This window comes from Falco cherrug, chromosome 1 (genome assembly GCF_023634085.1).
Source record: "Falco cherrug isolate bFalChe1 chromosome 1, bFalChe1.pri, whole genome shotgun sequence".
NCBI classification, from domain to species: Eukaryota; Metazoa; Chordata; class Aves; order Falconiformes; family Falconidae; genus Falco; species Falco cherrug.
The window spans coordinates 86,965,029-86,989,569 of record NC_073697.1 but is presented as its reverse complement, the minus strand read 5'-3'; the positions used below and the strand labels follow the sequence as shown (position 1 = coordinate 86,989,569).

General features: G+C 42.1%; 1 protein-coding gene across 3 annotated transcripts in view; it reads right to left on the bottom strand.

Moving 5' to 3' along the window:
* GOLGA3 (golgin A3) overlaps positions 1 to 20,937 on the bottom strand; it is a 30,392-nt gene extending 9,455 nt beyond the window's left edge. Inside the window, exons 1-17 of one of the 3 annotated variants that reach the window (XM_055703619.1) lie at positions 20,797 to 20,937; positions 18,651 to 19,006; positions 15,125 to 15,283; positions 14,022 to 14,134; positions 12,845 to 13,530; positions 11,535 to 11,646; positions 9,598 to 9,904; positions 8,780 to 8,982; positions 8,270 to 8,407; positions 7,149 to 7,310; positions 5,995 to 6,363; positions 4,721 to 4,798; positions 3,474 to 3,737; positions 2,878 to 2,972; positions 1,955 to 2,171; positions 1,136 to 1,279; positions 317 to 514 (exon numbers count right to left, since the gene is read on the bottom strand). In XM_055703619.1, coding sequence (XP_055559594.1) covers positions 317 to 514; positions 1,136 to 1,279; positions 1,955 to 2,171; positions 2,878 to 2,972; positions 3,474 to 3,737; positions 4,721 to 4,798; positions 5,995 to 6,363; positions 7,149 to 7,310; positions 8,270 to 8,407; positions 8,780 to 8,982; positions 9,598 to 9,904; positions 11,535 to 11,646; positions 12,845 to 13,530; positions 14,022 to 14,134; positions 15,125 to 15,283; positions 18,651 to 18,783 — 3,378 coding nt within the window. In that variant the 5' untranslated portion in view covers positions 18,784 to 19,006; positions 20,797 to 20,937. Of the gene's footprint in view, positions 1 to 316; positions 515 to 1,135; positions 1,280 to 1,954; positions 2,172 to 2,877; positions 2,973 to 3,473; positions 3,738 to 4,720; positions 4,799 to 5,994; positions 6,364 to 7,148; positions 7,311 to 8,269; positions 8,408 to 8,779; positions 8,983 to 9,597; positions 9,905 to 11,534; positions 11,647 to 12,844; positions 13,531 to 14,021; positions 14,135 to 15,001; positions 15,284 to 18,650; positions 19,007 to 20,796 lie in introns of those variants that run through there. The other 2 variants (XM_055703626.1, XM_055703613.1) reach the window with 2 other exon arrangements.
* Positions 20,938 to 24,541: the final 3,604 nt, after the last annotated feature.

Genomic DNA, 24,541 nt, shown 5'->3' with positions numbered 1-24,541 from the left:
ATAAAAATCTTTCATCTCAATGAATCCACATGTAACAGTTTGCATGTTCCAACCAACTTCAGTGAGCCACACTTTCACTACTGCAAATATTTTAGTGTGATTTGTGTTTTTCCAAAAGAGTGAGCTCCGTTTAGAGCAAAGTCTCATTTCTGGTCTCTTGTTTAGCCCCCTATATTACTGCTGTTACACAACACATGGGAGACCTGGTTCTGGAGAAAATGCACCAACTTTCTATCATGAGGAAGATGCGTACATCCTGTTATCAGAAATATGAGCTAATTCCTTTCTGAAAATATTCTATCAAAAGGTCAAATACCTGTAGATTCAGTTGTACCAAATCTGCCTCTCTTTTTGCTAATGCTGTTTCAAGGATATTGTTGTGCTCCCGCAAAGCGGCGTTGGACTGACTAAGACCTGTAAGTTTTCCACGTTCATGCTCCAGTTCAAGCGCCAACTTCTTATTAATTTCTTCTAAACGTTTTATCTTCTTCCTGAAGCCTCTAGATTCCTGAAGCTATAGCCAAAGAAAAAAAACCAAATCAAACAATCAAACCCAAACAACTCCAGCTTACTACCACAAAAAAAGCTGTGAGCTAAACTCATTAAAGGTCTTGCTTTCCCAGAGTGTGATTTCTTTCTTTTCTTTTTTAAATGGACATTCTAAAATTGATTCAGTTGGGTACTTTTTCCTTTTGGAAGACTAAAATGCTTGTTAGAAAGCAGAATCCAGGAGCACTGTTCACGTGCAGATCAAGAGTAGCTGATACATGTAATTTTTTTGTGCAACTCTACAACTGAACACCAGCACTCTGCCCTCAAAAAAAAAATCACTGAGCATCCATGACTCCAAAAACTTTCAGAAGGTAATGACTCAAACATTCTCACTGTCTCATGACAGTGTGGAATCTAACACAGGAATTACTTTTCTCTCCCCCTATATGACAATGATTCATGAAACCATGAAGAACTGGCACTGAGCAGCAAAATTAGCAAGTGTCACTGACATTACATTTCCTATGTAAGATTCTGATTTCCTGCATTGCTGGAATAAAATTACAGTACTAAAATTTCTCACTGCCTCTTGGGCACTTGTAACTGTCACCTTCTGATCTACCATGCAAATTCAAGCAATCACCTCATCCTCAAGTTCCAGCACTTTCTCTTTGTATTCTTCAAGCTCCTGGCTGGTAAGTGAAATCACTTCTTGCAACTCTTTTTCCAGCATCAACTTACTGCTGCTAACGGCTTGCAATTCTGTCTCCAGAGCTTGAATCCTTTCCTAAAGACAAAGGGATCACGAGTGTGATTAATATATCACCTGTCTTACAGAAGTAATTTAGTTGTTTTTTTTAAAAACACCTACTTCTCTAGAAAGTATTAAATGAGGTGCTTTCCACCCTTGCATGCAGCTACTGCTGTTAGTATATTTGATACCTTGCTCCATTGGTCCAAAGAATTGGAGCTTCCCCTAGTAAATTAATTTTCTTATCACAGGCATAACATGTATGAGTAAGTTATGGCTACCCTGAAGAACTGTCAATGAGAAAAATGCAGTAAGAGTTTGAATTTTGGAAAAATCTTCAGATGCTGAGCCTTTAAAAAAAACAACCAAACAACAAAAACCCCAAAACCAAACAAAAAACCAAACCAACAATAACAATTAATCAGAAAATTTAGCACAAAGGCTGATCATCCTCTTGACCTTGGACTACAACTGGTGACCTGAAAGGTGCAAGTAAAATAAAACCAAAAAAAGCCACCAACCAAACGGAAGTCTGGTTTGCCTTTTTGCAAAAGGAACTTCTCTCTGCTCAGAACACTGACAACATGTTCTTATCTAGCTTTATGTTCTGAATATTTTGATCACTTCAGTGTAAAATAGTATTTCAAGACTTATATTAATAACAAGATAGCTCTGCCCTTGTATGAACAGCGTTAAAAGACATCTGCATACCTGAGCAATCTGGTCATTTCTACCATCAGTGATTTGTGCTTTTAGTTTGCTCAACTCTGCTTCAGCAGATTCCTTTGCAGCGAGAGATTCCTGTAGCCGACGACTAAGAATGCCAACTGCATTCTCATAGGCTTTATGTTTTGCTTTCATCTCTTTCTGAGCACTTGTCAGATCTGACCCTAGACGCTTCATTTTCTGTTTCTGCTCAGTAATGGCCCTGGAGTGAAAGAAAAAGAAAACATCAGGTAAAACCAAAAACTGTCTGAACACATGACTAAAAAATTAGTTTTTCACATTGCCCCAGAAAAGACAACATCCACTTCTCTCTCCTTGTCCCAGAGTCACCCATCTCATCAGAGAAAGACATCAGTTGGTAAGGTACAATTTGGCCCTCTGTATGACTCTCTTGAGGCCCTCTTGAAGACTTGATAACATTCTAAGAAAATAGGGTAATTATGAGGTCTTTGTCAGAATTACTAAAACTCTAGCATGAAAGAAGATATACTACTTTCTCTAAAATAACACAGAATTCAGAGTAAGTATCCAATCTAACCCAAGAACTTTAGTGGATATGTCAGGTAAAATAAAAACCCTGTGACCATCAGTGGGGAAAAAATACCCCAAACCCCAGGTTCTCATTAATGCCAGCATTCTAGCCACTGAAGGCTAAAATTCAGTGAATGGTAATTAGGATTAGCTCCAGTATGTATGTTATATGGCAGAGACTGTTGGTTACAAGCATAAATGAATCACAGAAAAAGCTGCAATTCCTGTGTAGCATGTGACCAACACTTTGCCATGGATATGACACTGACTACTTAAATTTCCCAAAGAAAAGACCAGGGAATAGGAAAATATTGCTAAAAAGATTAATATGAAAACCAAATGCTGTAGTTCTTTGCTTGTGCTGAAAGAACACTTACGTTTTTGCTTCTTCTTGCATTTGTTCTACTTGTTGTTTTAGTGCCTGATTTGCCTCAGCAAGAGATGCCATTTGTTCCTTATCGAACTGCAAGGACTTAATAGGAAGGGAAAAAGCACCCATGAGTGTAAGAACAAAAGCACGTTTGCTGCATGTTGGATTATAAAAGAATAAGCATAAAATTTCAAAATAACTTCCATCTCGAAATATAAACTGTTCCAACGTTCTCCATCTCCTTTCCGTTTCCCTTCTTTAATTCTTCCCTCTGTGCCCACCACCGTAACATGTATGACTGGAGTTCTAGCTTAGTCTTTGTTCTCAGATGGAGTTCGCTTTGGGACCATGGAAACTGCTTCCACATCACACCTCTAGCGCTTCTGCAGCGTGCTTCTTCCCACTTACTTTGAGACGCTAATAAGCGGCCATGTATTTACGGAATTTTGGTAGGCATATGCTCAAATCTATAGACAATATTAAATATGTAACGAAGAACCTTGATTTGCAGGTGGTCATTCTGTTTATTTCCAAAGTTAATAGAAATAGCAATGCATCCTGGATGTAGCACACTAAAAGCTCAAAGCTTAACACCTTCCGTACCTGTAGACGTGTTTCCATATCGTCTCGTTCTTTCTGCACTGACTGAAGATGATTTTCTATTTCCACCATCTGCTGCTGAACCCGAGATACCTCCTTCTGTAGTTTTGAATGTTCAGATTCAAGTGACTGTTTTTCAGCTTGAATCTTCAGTAGCTCTCGTTTTATCTCTTTCACTTCTGAGTCCAGCCGCTTTTTTGTAGCTTTCAGTTCGCTAATCAGCTGGTCCTTAGAACTTGCATCTCTTCGATAAGCTTCCACCATTACCTTGGACACAAGAGTTTCAAGAGGACAACGTCAACTCTGTTACAACTTTCTAAGCGTAAGAGTAATTTATGATAAAATATTTACTGATATTATTTGATTTGGGGGGGAGGGGAGGGGGGCATGTCACATGTCAAAGAATACAAACCAGCATCATCTTCTGTAACATATTTACTCTGATTCAAAGATTTTTATGTAAACTCAGACATCAAATACCGCTATGTATCAGCAGTTCATTAAAAGACATTCTTGAGTAAGAGCATTTATAGCAGTATGAGATACTTGTCACATTCTTTATGGAACTGCACTAATTATGTGCCTTTTTTTTAACCAAACTAAATGTAAAAAGTTAACCGGTTATTCCATACACAGTTAATAACTTTTGCCATGACAAGAGTGCTTAACCATGGCTGACAGTTCAAACAGCCTTCCCAAACTTAAACCTAACAAGCTAAAACCACCTTTGGCATCAGGTTAATAAGCAATCAAGCAGCAAATTAATGGTGCCACCCTATACATAAGGCAATATATGCAACACTGATGGCATATCAATTTCAAGTTAATGTTTCAGAACTGTAATTCAGTATAAAATTTGCAATAAAGCGCTTATTTTCAATCTAATTACTGAAGCAACTACCACTTTGCAAAGCTGCAGGAAAATGACAACACTTGAAAATTTTCACGAGTGCTTTTGCAACAGCACATCTAATCAACAAACCAGAGAGAGATTTTATATGGTGGATCATTTGCCAAACTCCTTGAAGTCCGATGAAAGCATGAATTTGTTGGTGGATCTGCTTTTACATTAGTTACAGATAAAAAATCAACTGTACAAAATATAGAAACTATATAATTATGTCAAAGTTCTTTGATACAGAAAATTGATTCGTGTCCTCACAAACCCCTCAGAAGTACATGCCTTCACTGTAAACGAAAGAAGTATATTCCTTGGTTTTGTTTCTTTGAAATAGTCTGCTTTTGCTTACTTTCTGCTGCAGGAACTGTTCCTTCACTTTTTGAACCTGTTTTTTAAAGCTGGCATTTTCTTGTTGTAGATTCTCTACCTGCCAGAAGGAAAAAAAGCAAACAAGTGGCAGTACATGTCAAATGTCATATTCTATGTTACTTCAAGCAGTGACAGTATCTTTTGCTATGCCTGCACCAATTGCTTAACCTAATGAGGATCCCATTTCTGACTAGGCATCTCAACGGCTCTGTTACATAACACAACATTTTATACAGAAATACATTCACACAGGTCACCATGTAGCAAGCTTTGTCAACCCTCTCAGGAATGCATCAAGTCCCCTTATCCTGCCATTGTTTTAGTACATGCCATTAGCGTAAACATTTTGTATCCCACTGGCACCTGTTCACACATACATGATCAAGTGAAGAAACCAGCTGGTTCTTTGAAGGAAAAAAACCCAATCTTTATGTTAAATATACTTCCATAATTCATCAGTACTTCTATTGGTAATACTATCAAGTCCCATTATTATCTTCAAAAGAAATCTCTAAAGATTACCACAAACTCATCGTTACCAGTATTCAGTAAGAAAGCTCTTCTTATGGAGCTTGGATGCTTTAAAAGACAGACAGCATACATGACTATGAAATGAAAGTGTGAAAGAAGAGTCACCTTAAATTAAAGCAGCAGCTACAAAAACATTAAGGACATACTGAACTATTTTACAACAACAAGCCTAATGTGACTAGAAAAAAGCTTCAACTGGTACACAGCACTACACAAAAGCAAACCCTGGTATATTGTTTCCAGAAGAAAGGCACAATTAAACAAGACCAAATTATGGCATAAGGAAGATGTTGGGGCCACAACGCTACAGAAAAGCAGTGTGCTGAAAAATTACTTCAAACATGTGATCTACTCAAAATTATTGTGTTTTAAAAGTGGTAAGTTTTTGAAAGATGGTGGCTCTTGGAAACAGACAGAACAAGATCAATTAACCCCAGCTTCCCATTCCATCCCACACAAATGCATAAGCACATACAGATTCCAAGGGATATTAAGCTGTAAGCTCACCAATTATGTAACAGGATGTAAAGTGTCAGATAGTTCACCAACAGGGAAAAGTGACAGAATTGATTAAAATATTCCCACTAGCTGAATCTTGCAACTACACGTGTATACAAACTTGTGTACCAACCTCCCCTCATGGTAATTGCTTCTGTCACGCGCCTGTGGCAATACTTCCCTGCAACAGCTACTTTAAAGAAGATACTTTTAGAGATTCATTACCTGGCTTGACTTGATTGCCATTTCTTGCCTCAGTTGTTCCAAGACTTCTGATGCTACTTCTCTATCTTCTCCAAGGCGCACTGTTCCCTCATCAAGTTGTTCTTTGCTTGCTTTTGCTGCCTGCAAAGCTACTTCCAAGACAATCTTCTCATTCTGCAAATACTGGATCATGTCATCTTTAGAAGTAGCGTCACTTTGGAACTCTTCTAACCTGGCCTTCAGTTCATCATACTGTGTTTGCAGGTCATCCAGGGACTGCTCTTTAGTGTGCAACGTCTCTTGGGTCAGCGTGAATTGCTTCATTAGGTCTAGGTGTTCTTGCTGTAAAGATTCAAGCTGCAGATCTCGCTGATGCAAAGTCAACCTGACCTGAGAAGAAGTATTTTAAGATTAAATTCGTACAAAACAAAAGTTATCCTTAAAAATTCACTCCCATCAAAATATTTTAACTAGTGTTTTAGTTTCTAGGAGAAAACAGCAGAAGGTGAAAATAACTTTCCTTGGCCACCTCTATTTGCTGTATTAATAGCATTGATTGCCTTCTGCAGCATCTGTAATTTTACAGGCTAAGCAATGATTAGAATGACAAACCTAAAATACTCTTAAGATTCGCAGTATTCTACGTTTTTATTTGAAAAATGCGTCCACACTAGCTATACCAGGTAAATTCAGTGTTAATAATGATAATGCCATATAATTACATGGAATATGATACCGAGCTACCACACACTTCATCTCATTCCAGTCCTTGACTTGCTGCCTTCGTAATGTTACAAGGTTAAAGCAAGACTCTTGTAGCAAAGTGCAGATATATTACACTTTAAGTTATATAATGATGTCCTGACTGCCTAACAGCTTTGAACGTGGATCTACACTTCTTGTTTATACTTAGAATAATCACACCCTGAATTCACTAAAAACCCCCAACATCTATAAGGCAGTAGTTCTGAAGTTTCAGAATACTGTTGCTGAGACAGGTGAAAAAGAAGGAGCCTTTTCACCTGGGACAGAGCGACTTTGACACGGACTTCATTTTTGCAACAATCTTTCAGGTTCTAGAAAAAGTTTAAGCTCAGTATCTATTTACTATTGTCTTTTCAGCCAAATAAGTATGCCACTTGAAACCCTGGGGAAGTTGCCTAACAATAGTCTACCTGTTCCAATTCTTGCTCCAATGTTGCTGCAGAATCAGCCATTTTCTGAAGCTGTTCTTTCTCATCCTCAAACTCCTCTAGTTTTCTCTGCAAGTCTTCTTCCACCATGGTTTTAGCTTCCTGGATCTGCATGAAGGCAGCTTCTTGATCTAACATGTCAGCCTGCACAGAAAAACCAAGGAATCAACTTTTACAATTTCCATGGAGGAGGAGGGGCAGGAGGGAAGGGCGGGGGGGGGGGGGGGGGAGGAAAACGTAAGTTAGAAAATTTCTAGGGAAAAAGACACAAGCAAAAATAATTCTGATGCCTGCCTTACGCATCTGTATGTCTTTACTGAAGCCACCCATTCATACACTTCAGACACCTTAGAATAACAGTGAATGTCCTGTATATTTATGACAATCTGAATTCCTCTTAAATCATATCATATCCTTTCTAAATTGATGAAGACAGACATAAAGAAAAAAATCTTTATTAAAATTAAGCTCTTTGGAAAAATTCTAAAACAAAAGATTCCTTGGATGCTGTAGCTACTCAAGGAAACAGAAATTTCTGTCATTTATACAACTGCTATTAGTAACACCAGCGATGGGATGCTTCCACTAACCTGCTGCTTTACTGCCCTTTCAGACTTAGAAGCAGGAATGTCACTAAAATTCAATGGGAATTAAGGTTCCAAGTGCTTTGAAAGTGAATATACTGCACTTCAGATTTCACCCATCTATTCTTAATGGAGGGCAGGAAGGACAAACTGAGTACTGAGCAATTTTACACACCTAAGCGGCACTTTACTGACTTAGTTTAACTTCCAATTAAGTTTTCTCTTGAAAAAGTTCATAAACGGACAAGGGAGAAAATTCATATCCACCTTGAAAAACAAATACCAAAGCTGAAAATGCAATTATCACCTTGGAATGGGAGACATACGGCCTTGCTCCCTCTTACTGCTTGTCATGTCATGCAAATTTATTTGCTCTGAAATAGTTACTGTTTTTATAATGCAGCATTTGAATCAATTCATAAGAATTTTATGTTACTTTGCTGGAATAGCCTTGAGTTTGCAAAACTTAAATACAAAACCTAGGCACAACATAATTCATGAAGATACCTACAACTTTACCTCAATATTTTGCAGCTGTGCTGCAATACGTTCCTTTTCTTTAATGGATCTGTGCTGGGTTTCGGTCAGCTGCTGAGACAGCGCCACATTCTCTAGTTTGAGATGTTCCAACATACCTGCTTGGGTCATTTGCCCAGCCTAAAAGGAAGGGAAAAAAAATAAATCACAGATTAATATCAACAGTCAAAATCTGGCCAACAAATTTTACAGTTTCAGAAAAAAAACAAAACAATCACATTGAATCTATCTCTCCCTTATCTCAGCTACTACTTTCATGGCACTGCAGATCTTCCTCCACAGAAGGCAAGTGCTTTGATTACATTTATGGCTCAGCATTAATGTGAACTAACACCTCATGATGAAAAACAAAACACCATTCACTCCTGCTTTCCACTTGAAGAATGAACAAGTGAGACCGGCTCCCTTGTCTGAGCTTATGAACAATGTCCCCTGGATACAACTAACATAAAGAACAGATTCTCAGCCCTATAGGCAAGTAAGTCATAATACCTGTATATTGGCCATCTCACTCTGCAGCCTGACACGGGCCTCCTGCGCTAGCACAAGCTGCTGCTGGTACCACTGCCGCACGTTTTGGAGTGATGTGATTTCCGTTTCAGATGCCTTCAGCTTGTTGGTCAGCGCGGTCCGTTCCAGCTGCACCTTCTGAAGCTGGCTCTGTAAGGAAGCCAACTGCTGTCGTAGATCATGAACTAGAAAAATAAAGAATTCAGACAGTGCACTTAATTGTTCTACTTTTATGCACACGTTTTTTTCAAGGATTATTGCTATATTTGTAGCTTTTTCTTTTTTTTTTTCCCCCCCCCCTCTTTTCTTTCTTTTGGAACAAAAACCATATATGCCTAATTACATAAAGATTGGCTTTTCATGCAAAAGTGAGGGGAAGAGCCAGAATTCAAAGTATCAGGTCATAAGCAAAATTAAATAAATAATTTCTGTAAACATTCATAGCTCCTTAGAGGGAGAAAATACGAACTAATTAAAAAAGAGGAAGCAGGTATCCTGACACGTAGAGTCATCATTACAAACCAATATTTGCACAATTTTCTAAAAAACATTAGTCCACTGTCAAACAGTTACTAGATTAAATATTTATGCCTCCCTCTCCAAGCTGGCAGTGGCAGCTTGTAAATAGCGGCACTTCTGTGACACAAAATAAAAACCAATCATCTTAAAATTCAGACCATTTTATTAGTATGACATCAAGGAAACAAAATTCCTTCTTCCTCCTGGACTTCAGAATTATGTTGAAATTAAATGATTTATGTCATAACAAATCTTCAAGATTGACATTTACATAATCCCACCTGTGCTGTCCCTGGTGAGAACATTTTTTTGCATATCTTCAACCTTCAGCAGGAGTCTTTGGTACTGCTCCTCTGCTAACTGCAAATCATTATTTGAAGAAGCCAAACTAGCATTCTTTGCTTCCAATGTATTTTGCAGGTCAGCCATCGCTCGTTCCAGATCCCAGCAAGACTGCTTTAATGTGGCCACTTCAGAACTCAGAGATTCCTGCTTCTGCTGGCTGTTTTGGCTGTGCTCCATCTGTGCCTGAAGCTTCATGTTCAAAGCTGCAAGTTGGGCTTGTAGCTCAGTCTTCTCTTTGAGAGCCTGAAAGTATCCAGAAAAAAAAAATATCAAAATGCACAAGTCTCAAGAGAAAAATACATTAAATGGCTGACTAAAGAAGATGCCCAACAAAATGGCTTTGCTAAGGCAAAGACCACTAGCTTGTAAAAAACTCTTTCAAAGTGACCTAGCAGGTATTTCAAATATCAAGGAAAATACAGAAGAAAGCACAGACAAGACATATAGGATTATAATTCAGTAACCATGTCAGGATTTTCAATAAGACATGTATTTCCATATTTTGAGGAAGAATGCTTTCTATTATGTGTGTTATACCATCAATCAATACAAAGTGGAAATACAGCTATATAGACAGTGCTAGCATTACTCAGGATTTATCATCTCTCTCAATTTTACTTTAATTAAAAAACAACCCAGACCTTTTTTTTAAAAAAGGCCTTTGAGGACTTCATTAACTTTTTATTTATCCTCTTCAGCAGCTGTGGGTGTGCACAGCAAGGGTTTGGTAGCCAGGGGGCTACAGAGGTGGCTTCTGTGCGAAGCTGCCAGAAGGTTCCCCCAGGTCCGACAGAGCCCATGCCAGCCGGCCCCGCCGCTGGCCACAGCCCAGCCCGGCAGCCATGGTGGCAGCACCCCGGGGAGAGCGTGTTTGAGAAGGGGGAACACCCGTGGGAGAACAACAGCGGGGAGAGGAGCGGGGATACGCGAGAGGAGCAGCTCTGCAGAGACCCGGGCAGGGCAGGGGGCAGGAGGGGCTCCAGGCGCCGGAGCAGAGATGCCCCCGCAGCCCATGGGGAAGACCACGGTGAGGCAGGCTGTGCCCCAGCCCACGGAGCCCACGGGGGAGCAGACCCCCACCCGCAGCCCCGGGAGGACCCCACGCCGGGGCACGGGGTGCCCACAGGGGGCTGTGACCCATGGGCAGCCCACACTGGAGGAGCTCCTGGCAGGACCTTGTGGCCCCATGGAGAGGAGCCCGAGCTGGGGACCCCGCGGGGGTCTGTGCTGGAGCAGGCTGTGCCTGGGGGTTGTGCCCATGGGAGGGACCCATGCCAGAGAAGTTCATGGAGGACCATCCCCCATGGGAGGGACCCCACCCTGGAGCAGGGCACAGTGTGAGGACCCTCTGCCTGCAGAGGGAGGAGCGGCAGAGACAGCATATGAGGGACTGACCCCAGCCCCATTCCCAGTTTCCCTGCGCTACTGGTGGGGAGGAGGGAGAGAACTCGGGAGTGAAGCTGAGCCTGGGGAGAAAGGAGGGGTGGGGGGAAGGTGCTTGAAGATTTCGTTTTATTTCTCATTACCCTACGCTGATTTGATTGGTAATAAATTAATTTCCCTGAGTCAAGACTGTTTTGCCCATGACAGTAATTGGCGAGTGATCTCTCCCTGTCCTTGTCTCGACCTACAAGCCTTTTGTTGTGTTTTCTCTCCCCTGTCCAGCTGAGGTGGGGAGTGATAGAGTAGCTTTGATGGGCACCTGGCCTCCAGCCAGGGTCAACCCACCACAGCATCCTTGTAAAGTACCTTATTCTACAATGGTCTTTACAAAACACAATTCCCAGTTTTAATGACTAGTGAATTGAAGACTCTTGAAAATTAACATATTACTATAATTTGCTAAATACAGAAATTCAAATGAATTTTCTACCTGATTAGCTTCTAGTGAGAGTGTTTCTAGTTGCCCTTCGAGTCGCATCTTCTCTTTCAGAACCTGCAACATTTCGTCATGCGTTCCTGCGATAGAGCTTTCCATAGAGACACTGGAGACAGAGACAGCACACACAGCTGAAGGGTTAGAATACAACACTCATCTAGTGAAACAGTGAGGCTGAAATGAAGAGGTACTCTGACTCCACGTGTGACCTAGAATTTAGGACGTTTTTTCTGGCTTTATGATGGATCCAGAAATTATGTTCACACTAAGATTTTTATACGTTAGTTTCCTATACTTACAGCAACTAGAATCTACTGTGGCACCCATTTATTTGTTATTTTACAAAACATAATGGTTGACTTCATTATGTTCTGTATCTGCATATCCCATTATAAGCAGACAAACAGATATAATGGGAGCACAAAACCTCTACAACTATTGTCTGCAACTGTCTGCTTTAATGTGAAACTGCCTGAGAAATACCAACAGATGCTACAAAAGAAGGAAGAACAGGTATTTGATATAAGGGATTCCTCATGCTCCTTCCCTGATGTACAGCCAAGGAGTCCAGAAAAAAAGATCTTTCATCTCTCATTACCTTAAGAATTAAGACTAAGATAGAATAATTTTTGACAATTGATTTTAGCTTAACACCTTGGGCCATTACACTCTATTCCAAAGGTGGGAAAAAAAGTTATTTCAAAATTAGCATGTATAAAACATGCATCCACAGACAACTGATAAAAAACACAACTGCATCGTTAAGGGCTTTACCACTCATCCACTTGCTTACCGAATCACACTTTAATACCTACCACATACACAAAAGCTTGTGAGACTAAGTAAATCTCATTCCAAAGGGCTGAGGAGTATAGACAAGACCCTTGGCATTTCATCACTATTTGAGGCCTGAAAGGCACATGCATAGATCTGGAAAAGGACAGTAATAAATATTGCTGAGTCTGTTAACTCCACACTTTCAGACTTTAAAGACCAATGCCACATCAGGGATTCAGTGAACAAATGTCTGCTTCACAAGTAAATACAAACAGAAGCAACTGCTAGCAGCTTGTTTAAAACACACTGCCAGTGGCAAGAATATCTTTCTCTAAAGATATACTTAGTAAAGAGGCACGCAAGCAAAGGGACCTTTCAGTTTCTTTTAGAATCTGCAAGTTAAAAACAGATTTGATCACAATGAATTTAAGTTAAAACTGGATGCAAAATTAGTAGAAGGGAGGAGTAATAGGCTGCTTATTCCGTAATGCCTAGGAACAGCCTCACTGTAGGGTGATCTTTCTTACCTGCTAGAAATACTGTCTCTCCTGCTCCGCACTTCCCCATTAACTTCTTGCTCTTGGGCTTGATGCTCCACTGCTGCAGCCTGCAGCACCTCGCTGATGGAAGGAAATTGTCCCATTGCATCTGGATGTATCTTCTGACCGTTTATTGTATACGGAACACCCTGTTTGCCTTCTGCATTCTGTAAGCTGTTATACAGCCCTGACACACTGCTGTAGTTAGAGCTGTCACTCTCATTTCCATCCAGCCTCGTTCCCACTTCACTCCCATCAATCTCTGAAACACTGTCTCCTGCTAAGGAGGAATTTTCTATTCGATCATCCAGGTCAGATGGTAGACTAATTTCAGAAACAATCGATGTTGGACCACTCCTGCTTTGCTTCAGAGTCCCACAAGATAAATCAGTAGCCACAAAATTCCCAATAGTGTTTCTAGAGCCTGAATCTTCAGTTCTGTAGTCAGCCAAGGACCGGATCTTGCTGGGCCTAGATTTTGAATTTCTTCTCTCTTTTGAGGATGCCGGAAGCCCCAAGCTACCCAGTTTTGGCCCCCTGGGGACACTGGTCCGTAAAAAGGAGTATTCTTTTGTCATTGCTACAGTGCTAGCTCTTGGCAAGATTTCTGGATTTAACATCAGCTCAGGATCTAGGGTGCTGGAGGGTCGGGTTTTGGACATAGACTGATTCGACTAAAAGAAGCAAAGAGTCAATGATAAATTCCAGAACTTTACATTTGGACTAGCATCAAAGACTTATTTTGCTTTAGAACTTAATATGTAAAGGTCTACATTTTTATATTAATATTTAAATATATACATCATTTTATAAATAAGGTAAATTACATCAGCAATCAACCCTATCAAGGCTCAGTACATGCATGTTGAAATGATCAAGGTAGACTCTAAAAGCTAACTGAAAAATATAGGAAAAATTAAACATTTAGGTTACTTTAAGTTTTGCGTTTGATCAACCCCCCCGCTCCACAACCCCACCCCCTGCATTTTAAGCAGCACAAACCGGTACACTACCGATGAAGTAACAGAGAACCAAATTTTGCACATCCAGAAGAAAAAAATGTTTTCTCACATTTGAGAAAACTACTGAACATTTAGAGCAGAGAAAATAATAATTTAGTGCAAAGAAAGGGTAAAGTTTTCAAGCTTCTCAACAAGACACTTACCCTTTCTTGATGTCTCTTCACTCTGTATTGTTTGAGCTGTTCTTCTAGCCGTCTTCTTGCTTGTAGTCTTATTTGTTCCTCTTTCTCTAATGGGAGTGAAGACTCCACTGAGCCTGTAAGCGAAAGGTATCTTTACAGTCAAACAGGAAGCTCCAACACAGGCAAATCTGATGCAAAAGGAAAAAGCCCCTTCTACCATCAGCAACATGCTTCATGCTTAAGCAAGGAATGCAAGGAAAGCCCATCGGCATGCACCTCAGAATACCCTCTTCTAATATATCCTTGTGTAAGCATTGATAAAGCCTGCGTATTTCTGTCACTCAGTTTGCAAATGCTGTAGCTCCTCCACATATACATGACCAGAGATTACACAGCAAGACTAGAACTATTGCTGTCATTTAATCTCACTTGTCCTGCACTCATGACAGCACTAAAATTATAAAACTAAGTAAGACCTACACAGTCCACTCATTTCCTACAGGTCAGAGCAAGATGCTCCCTCGAGACATTTCCTTTCTTTTTGTTAAGTCACGTCAAATCTTTCCCATAGTAAGGATTTTAAAAAAACATTATTTCAGAAAACTCCTGTAGCATTAGACACCTTAATATAAAAGCTTACCCCTTCTCTCCTCTTTATTGCTCTCCTATAACACCCTTTATTACTTAGCTTAAAATCACCTGCTTTTTTTTGTCACCTGTTACTGCTAATAATCAAGAAGATTAGAATAGCTTCAGCCCCAGAAAGCATAGAGTCCCCTCCAGCGTAAGAAAAATTTTTAAATGGTAAGGCACATGCCTTAGCTGCAGCAGAGGGTGATTTACTGAAAGAAAATTAATTGTAGTTCTGAAGTAAAAGCTTACTGCAAAAACGAAGTTTAGTCCAAGCTTAAATGATGTTATAGGATTCTAGAGCCAGGCTCAGAGTAAAAAGCTTTATGCAGCAAGAGAAAGCAGGGGCACCACCATAAACAGATGCTTACACAATTCAGTTTCTTGCATGGGAAGACTTATTTTGAGAGACTGCAAAGCTTCTTTTCTAAGAACTATGCCCTCAGCACTAGTTCCCTGAGATTTCCTTAGGCTGTCATGGAAACCAGTCACACCTGGGGACAACTCTTGACCCTGCGCACTGCTGGTGGGGTCAAAAGGTACAGGAGAGTCAGGGAAGAGCGACTCTGGCCCATTCTGGCAGGCATCCACTTCACTGTTTATCTCCAGACTTCCCACTTCATTTGGCACTTCATTGATGTTAATTCCGGTAGCTGGAAAAGAAAGTTTCACTGAGCCTTGCTTTAAGCTGCACCATTTATCTTCACGCCTCCACCCAAATACAATGCTACCCACTATTGCCTTTAGACTGTAAGAATATGAAAATTGCTAACAGCAGCAACTGGCAAGAGGAACTTCATAAAGGACTTTTGATTCTTCATTTAAAAAGACCAGAATAAGTATCTTTCATTTGCTTTACTATGTTGCCTTCAAGCAGGACCTCAAAAGCGATCATAAAATACTTTCAAAACCTCACATGTTTTTTTAACTCTTGTTAGGTTTAGAAGCATGAAACACTGAGTGTAAGTAACATGATCTGTGTCACACTGAGTGGCAACCTACTACAAATAAGACTCACCAACTGCGGGCCATGCTGAATAATTCAGCTATTTGGTATGCTGCTGGGCACTGGGGAGAAAGCATCCGTCACCCCCACTTCCAGCCTGGGCCAAGCAGAGTTTCTCCATTTTAAAGAGAGGTTACATTTTTTCAAATAGGATGCCTTTATCAAAAATATAGTAGCAAAGGTCACATGTATCAAAATAATAATTCTACCAATTAAAAGGTAACTCAAGAACCACTTTAATACCAATCTAATCCCTGCTTACTAATACTGGATTTTCCTTTTCCATCAGGAAAAAAAAAAAACAAAAAAACCCACGCATCTCAAAACCAGTTTAACACTTCAGAGGTTTTCTCACATATTTCTACGTCACTCAGCAGGGGAATACTTATATTTATGAAACTACTGTTGCAACAAAACTGTGTATTTAAGTTTAAATGCATTATTATCGATCTCAAATGAGCAGGATACTAAAATAGCCGCTGTCTCTCTGTTCACTCCAGTACCACGTATCACTGGAGTAACGAACTCATTGGAATAATATAGAAAGTTTCATTATTTTTTCCTAAAGATATTTGAAAATATTTAACAATTGTAATCACAAAGCATTTGCAACTGGAAAAATCAAGCTTCATCTTTCTACTTTTTCCTCCTCTCAGAGCTACAGACTTGAATAAGCAGTTTGGTATTTTTGAAGTCTGCTCAAAGATGATGGCGGGGGGGGGGGGCGGGGGGCACACCAAACAAACCAGAACTGAGAAACAGATCCTCCCAAAGCCAAGTGTTTCTAAAGATGCATATGCAGAAATATTCTGTAGCCAGGAACTTGATTACAAGAATTCAATAGAACTTTATTTACTGATTTAGACCAGCTCATTAATATACTGCTATTACACCCCCTCTCATATAATGAATCACTACAAATTTCTGAAAGCAAAACAATTAAAAAATAAAGCTATTATCCTTCATGTATATGGAGAACATTAAAGTGCACCCTGAAATTAAATAAGCCATATAGGAAAGTGTCACAGGTAGGAAGGTAGAACTTCTTAATTGTTTTCCCTTTTGTTATTGAAGAAAGCAAGAGATTTCCTTTCAAGTGCAGTCAAATTTCACTTCAGAGTAATTTAAAGAGGGAAAGACAAATTCCCACCCCTAACCATCTGTTCCCACCTCTGTGGTGCATCCTCCTTTCACCCAGCACAGATGTTTGTACAATGAACCAGCTCAGAGAAAACTGAATGTGGGTAAAAATCAAAAGTTTTCAGCCTTAGGTTGCCAAAACCCATCAGCTCTCTAAAGATTTGAATTAAACCACTTCCGAGTATCTTATTTGTCACGCAGAGAACATTTTCAGGCCATTTTAGCCTGATTCAGTTCACCGTGTGGTCACAAACACACTTGCAGGCAGGGATGGGGGCAAACAAGGATGCAAAGGAGGAGCAAAGACAGGGCAGCCTTTTTAATGGCTAACCAGTCATTAGAGTTTAAGGTATTTTAAGACCAAAAGTTTGTAAAAAACAAACTTAAAATAGATGTCAGTGCTACAAATAGCCACAGGAAGCCAAAGAAGATACTTCGCACATTCAGAAATACTGTTTCTGTCCATCTTTCAGGAAACGTACCTATTACTGCACCAGGTTTATACTTTATTTACACTTTTATCCTCACAACCACGAGCGGTATACATATACAAAAGAGATGCTGGAGCAAAATTCTGGAGGAATGGTTTCCCAGCAACTTCCTGAGGCCACAAGCCACTCGGACTCTAAACAATGCCTTAACTAAAGTAATTTAATTGTAGTAGTGTCAATACAACTGTGGTCTTTTCAGAACAGTGCGGGAGGAGATGCAATTAGATTGAAAACAGTAGAAAGACACACTACTTATTTCTAAGTCACAATTCAATTGTTTGGACAATATCCAACCCAGGGGAAGACAGGAAGGTGTGATCTCCAACTTCATAAAAGATGAATGAATCATCATATAACTACACTCTGCCAGTCTGATAATGGGCAGCATAAGAAACGCAAATAAAGTCTCAGGCCTCCGCTTTCTTGCCTGTGACAAGATGACAAATCTGCGGTACAAGAGGAGGGTGGAAGGCCAACAACTTCCATCACGTGATCACCTCCTTTTACGTTAGGAACCTCTGTACTTTAGTGTATCTACGCAGCTGCAACATATACACCTCCTCCACCCATCTACTACCGTATTCTTATACGCCAACATATCCTCAGAAGATTTTCACAATGAAAGCAGTTAAACACTTAAATAGGTAGAGAGGCTGTTGAACCTCCCTCCCTGGAGACTTACAGAATTCAACAGGACAAGGCCCTGAGCAACCTGACCTAGCTTCAGGTGCAGTGCTCTCTGCATGAGGTTGGACTCGATGACCCACAAAGGCCCCTTCCAAGCTAAGTTTAATTCTATAATCTACTCAGATCAGCCTCTTAACTTTCTTGTAAACAGCTGCATGATTATTTTATTATAGAGCTCATCTACATATAAAAGTTATTTTGAGATAATCTGGGGAGTACATACCAGCATCTCTCTTCCATAAATGGAAGTTTAAAGAGACTTTTAAAGTACATTTTGGGTTTTGCCTAAGTAATTTAATTTATTAGGAAAACTTCTTTCGCTAGAATAAAGTACTCCAGTCATGAGCTTACTCCATAATAACTTGTAGTTCCAGAAAATATCAGGTATACACTCTTGGAAACACTATCAGAAGAGAGGGTAACACCCTGAACAACACACACTCCACTGACAGCCAATAGTACCTAAGCTAATAGCATGGTTTTGTTCTGAAAGAATAAGTTTAAAAAAAAGCAACAAAAGACGACAGTTTTCCCATACACAGAACAACAGCCTTCACCAAACTTGCTTTAAACTGCTGTACAAGAAGTTCCTGACCTCTGGGAAAAAAGTACTTCAGCATCACCTGAACAACAAAATAGTTGTAGAGAAGCCTGGGTAAGACTAGGAAATTATATGGTGCATATGATATAACTTACTGTTCATTTCATCTGTTGTATCCGGCAATTCTGACTTGGCTTTACAATCCAAGTGTCCTCCAGAGCTGCTAGGGGCCACATTGCTGCTTTTGTTCTCCAACTGAATGTCCTGCTGGACAGACGAGGAGTCCATGGTAAAAACAATCCAGATCCCTGGGAAGTTTTTCTTCTGAATAATTTGCCACCAGGTGAACTACCAAGTCCTGTTTCTCTCCATCAGCAACAACAGCATCAAGATGTTACACAGGAGCACCGTTCTGAGTGTTACAGCTGTTGGTGTGCAGCAGGCAGCCGCTAATTCCAGGAGATCATGAAAACAGCTCACAGCCAAAGCTGTCACCACAGAGCCGCATCCTCTAGAAACAAAACGTAGCAAATTTACAAACATTTCTTAGGGCTTTGAAAACATGAGTTAAAAAGAAAGCAGTGCTCACAGATCACCCACCAGCCCAACTTCGACACACAGAACCAGGACACGGGGTAATAACAGAGAAGATGAAACACAACCAAGTATCTGGCTTTCGTGTATAGGGAGTGATCTGTTTAAGAGCTTTTTTTATCATTATTTTTTTTTAGTAGCATTGATACACCAGTGTAATAATTCAACAAGATAATATTCAGCAAGACAACTGATTTAAGATCACTGTCCCCTTTATGGAAACGCCTCTTAGGCCTCTGCTTTAGTAAGTGAACCAGAATTCAGAGAAACATTTTGCTCTGTAAATTACAGCCTGGGCTTTCATACCATATATTCCCAATTCAAGGACCTACCCCCATCTAAGTTTCACTAGCTTAAGTTAGAATGCAGTATGGAATTCAAAATTAATTTTTTTTTAAATTAAATGACATCATTACCGTTTACTTATCTGCAAAACAACGAGTACGGATCACTGTACAGAGCCTGAGCTACTAATTACAGCATGTGTTGGCAGTTAGAATGTGGCCTGGGCTGCAGTTTAATGCAGCCTTGTCCTATGGTGCGTCAAGAAGAGGATTTCCAAACACAGCAGACAGAGTTTACAAATGATTCTCCAGGCATTCAGATCCTACCTTTGGTTACAGACCCAGCCAATCTGGCAGAAGCTGTTGTCACTTCCAGCATTTAAATTTTGTTCCAATAGCTACCGACAGCTGAATGAACAGACTACAAAACGTTATGGCTCCTCTTTACTACAGAAACCCCAGTTTTGATTTCTGTAGTAGATAAAGAAATCCCCAATTAAAAAAAGGAGGGGGCTGCAGGGAGAATGTCAAGTCAGGAATATTTTCATTGCATTTTTATATGAACACAAACATTTTGAGCGATATCCCTTCCACATCCCCAAAGAACTTGTGGGACTACTGCTGTACCAAAGGGCCAGCCACCCAGCAGCACCAGGCACCTCCTGAGCAGTGCAAGGCTGCCAGCAGCTCGGCCGTGCAGGGAACCTGAAACCTGGGGCACATTTCTAAAAAAGAAACCTCCACCAAACAGAAAGATTAATACCTTCGCTGTGATTTCTTACTGATTTTAAAAGCTTTTCTGGATAATAAAGCTTACAGCAAGGCTCCTGGCAGAAGAGACTGCAAGTAGCTGCTACCTGACAAGCCACAAAGAGGAACTGCAGACAAAAGGCAAGTAGGGCTGGGACTGCTGGCACCTCGGCGCAGCTGGCCAGCCTGTGGACGGCTTGTGATCCCTGCCACAGCACCCCTGCCGACACCCAGCCACGGCCTTCCCTGTGCAAGCCATCCCCAGACATTACAGGTTGGCGCACCTTGGCGTCAAAGTCTCTCTGTACCTCTGAGCTGAGCACAGGCACAAACACACACACACACACACCACGGGAACCCAGCAGCAGCCTCACAAGGAAAGGAGCTGTAGGAAAACAACCGATTTTACCTAAAACACCAACAACCAGGAGGGCAACGGCGCCCGGCCACAGCCCAGAAGCCGCCCGGCCAGCCGCGGCCCAGGGCTCCGGGGGGCACCGGCAGAGGCACCCGCAGGCCCGGGGCCGCAGCGGGCCAGCCCGGGCGGCTCCCCGCACCTCGGCTAGGCCGTGGAAAGGGTGGGCAGCCCCGGCCGCGCCCCCCGCCCTGAAGCAGCGCCCGGCCACCCCCTAGCCCGCCCCGCCGCCCCCTGCCCGGCCAGACCCCCGCAGACCTGGGGCCGCCCGCCTGGCGCCCGGCTCCTGCCCGAGACGTGGCGCTGCCTTCGCCGGGAAGGGGCGGGGAGGGCGCGGCGGTGCAACGCGGTTCTCCCTCCCCCGCCGGCCGGGCGCCACCGCCGCCGAGGACCGGGCCCGCCGCGGCCCCCCCGCCGCCCCCGCCCCGCCCGGCCCCGCGCCCCTCGGCGGGCAGCCGCGGCGGGCTGACGCGGGCCGAGAGGCAGCCGGTGCCGCCCGGCCCGCGGGTGAGCGGCGGCTTTTGCAGACGGACCCTTCCGGGCGCGGGGGGGAGGAGCCGCTCTCCGCGCCGGGGCCGCCGCCCGGCCGGGCCTCCGTCACGCCGGCGCGGGGCCTGTGCCCATGAGGGGAGCCCGCCGCGCGGGGGGCCGGGGGCGTCCCGGGCCGGGCGGGGCCGCCGGCCGACCTGCATAATGGCAAATGAAACCTGTGCGTAAATTAAAAACTAAATCTGTGCGTAAAGGCGGTGCCCCCCTCGCAGCCCTCGTTATCTGGGTCACTCAGGTTCCTGCATCAAGGCCACCGTTTGCTGGGTTACAGCCAGCGGGGTTCAGTGGCGTGTTCTGCTAGTGCCAATTTCCAGTGCTCCCGATGCCCTTTCCCTCATAAGTCGGCCCTTAGAATACTTTTTTTTCAGTGTGTTTCTGGCTCCGGGCTCCCAGAGGGCCACCACACTGGTACCTCACACAGCTGTTTGCTTCTACACCTATATGGGTGGTTTTTGCTTTTCTAGGTTTTTTGGTTTGGTTTGGTTTGGTTTGGTTTCCATTAGTATAGCGGCTTATCTTGTTACACTGCCATTACTTAGTGTTGCTGGAGAGTTTACAGGTGGTAGGTTTTACTCCCAGCCTTGCTAGAGTCTCCATAGATAAGAACGCCGGTTAGTAAACGGGCATGGGAAACCAGACGGCTCTGTGACAGGATCGCTGCCCCTCGCCTGTTCAGCATACTCTGAACTTTTTTATTTTCATAATGAAAATGCCTTCTAACATCATATTGTTACCCTAAATATAACTGCCAGGTAAACTTACTTAGTCTGCTTTCCCAGGTATTCCTCTTTTATCAACCTGTCCAAATTACCCTTAATCTGAACCTGTTTCTCTAGAAGGACGTGAGGCTGTTCCACAAGTCAGTTAAACCCAAGGCATCAGCCAGTCTGAAGTGTTTAAATGACACACCTGTTAACAAGGTCCTGGCATATTGCTAATGACATACCTGTTTTCCTGCACGCAGCACGAAGAGGTGGCCCTTAAGACATGATTTGGAAGAGAACATGACAGACTAATGCAGGAAGAGAGCTATTCTCAAGTGCAAATGCACGACATGAGAGGCTAGCAAGCCTGATGATCAGACACTAAATGACCTCGATCAAGTAGGACTACATAGCATGCACCTCAGCACTGTCTTCTTAGAGACTCTACTGACTGAAACACCTTTTGCTCTTCACAAATTCACAAACAGCCTCAGTAAGGGATCTGCACAAGGGTCTGGAGAAGTATATTTGGATTCCGAGGACAGCAGCCCCCTGCTGTTCCACTGCCTGAGTCAGGTGCCTGTACGAGTGGGCAATGCCAGGCTGTGGCTCAGCACCAACGTGAACTGAAGTTTGACCTTCTTGGCTGGATGCACGTGTTTGGCATTGTGCTTATAAACCATACGTAGGGTGTGTATGGGTGCAGGAGCACTGAGTGAGAGGGACACCAACCGAATGGGCCTCTGCTGAGATTTGAGAGGAACCCCTCAGAACTTGTGCGTATGAACCAGTGTTTCACATTCTTTAGCAGTGATCTTCGCTGGATACTCTTCCACAGAAGATGTCAAGGACAATATGGTGAAGCAGACTTGAATGCCTGCTCTTCTTTCAATCTGTTGCTTTGATTTTCTTTTAAGAATGTGAGAAGTTGGAGTTTGGCCTCTCAGAGAGAACTCAAGAACTGTTGAGTCACTAATGTAGCTGTTCAGTTGGAGTATCTGTCTATGTTTGCTTCTTGACCTTGATCCTGTCTCTTTAGGCCAATTTATTGCTTGGGTAAAGCTCCAAAGTATCTCTTTTTTACTTACTAGTTTGCAACATGGCACCAAGCCCCACAGCTGTAAGAATAACCACTTGTTTAGAGACTGCCGCCCAAGCATGCCACAAAGCTGCAGCAGGCTTAAACAGGCTGCCTGAATGAGAAAGAGAATCCTTCATACCAAAAAATAACTGTTATTAGTAACATAAGTTTTAGCACAACAGGAGAATGTCATAGCAGTTGTTTAAAAAGCCAGAAAAATTGTCAAACACTGACACAAATGAGGCCTTTAAGTGCAAGGGTTCCTGTAAATTCACAGGAGACTTGTTTGTGTAAGCTGCAGTCTCTGTCTCCGGCAGTGAAAGAGCCCATGGCTTATGCCAAAGTCTATTCAAGTTCCTTTTGCAGAGCACTCTTTTATTCTTCAAATATAAAAATCAGAAGGTACCATGAGTCCTTTAACCACAGCAAGCCACAGCATTCTTTTACCCTGCAACTAGGCTGCATGCAGGAGCTGCTATGCCGCCTTCTCTTCAAGTAAGCTCTCTCAGACCTAAATAGGAATTGCCTTTTCCAGGAACCCACGGGGCCTTGCCCCTAGAAGGGGAAGGAAAATTTATGAATCTTTGCTCTGACAAAACGAAAAAAAAAAAAAGAAGCATATAATGCCAAATTAAAGAGCTGAGCTAACAATTCAAATTAACAGGGAATGACGACCATTTGCAGGGTTACCTACAGCAGGGTATTCTTGTAAGTCACCCTGTGTGTGTGAGATTTGCACTAGTAGGAGAAGGAGTCGGATAAGAGAGAAAAGCTCCATACTCTGCAGAAGCAGAGGGTGGCACTCTCTGCACAGCAGAGAGCCTGTGTGTGGTGCTTTCCAGTTACAACTATTATAGCTACAAACATGTTTTTCTAAATATTTCCTTAGCAGAGATCTTGTTCTCTAACCACTGACAACAGCATGTGCCAATTCCCTGTGCTTATTGCCTGTTTTTCTGCTTACGTATTTCTATTATTTGGTGTCACTCAGTCTACACAAATGTCATTAAAAAAGAAACCTGTGCTAACCACATATAAATAGCTCTATTACTGGCAGACTGTAATCAGGCTCAGGCATCCAGTTCTCCTCTCACAGCCACTGAGGAAAAAAATAATTTTATATGAAATACCGACTATGGAACTAGAATTTAGGTCTCCAGAAATGTGAATATTGAAGACTGCCTTAGTATTTTGCTTATATATTTTATTTACTTACAAATTTTATCTATGTGAAACATACATACAGTGTTCCACCTAAGCAATTTTTAGTGTGTGTATTCTAGCAGGGGTACGTTACTTTCCTGACTCATTTCTATAAACTGGGGAGACGCTCAGATGTTAACTGTGGCATGTCTGATATAACAACGTAGCTCAGAATGGACTTAATCAACCTCTATGTAAAAGAACGCTGGGAAAGCATAAAAAGCTGTGTTGTGTAACCAGAAGGTTTGCAGATGAGAGCTCTGGCATACAGAGAATAAACCGAGATTTAAGGCCTTGTTACTGAAAGTATCTTGCCAGTGCCCTCCTCCTGTTCAAAGATGGATTCAGTTTGGTCACACCAGCTGTTTTGAAAAACAGAAACTGCTAAGAGCTGCATTCATTTCTGGGGGGCATTCCGCTATAGTCTCCCTGGGCGAGGAGGGTTACTTTTGGTACCAGGATGCCT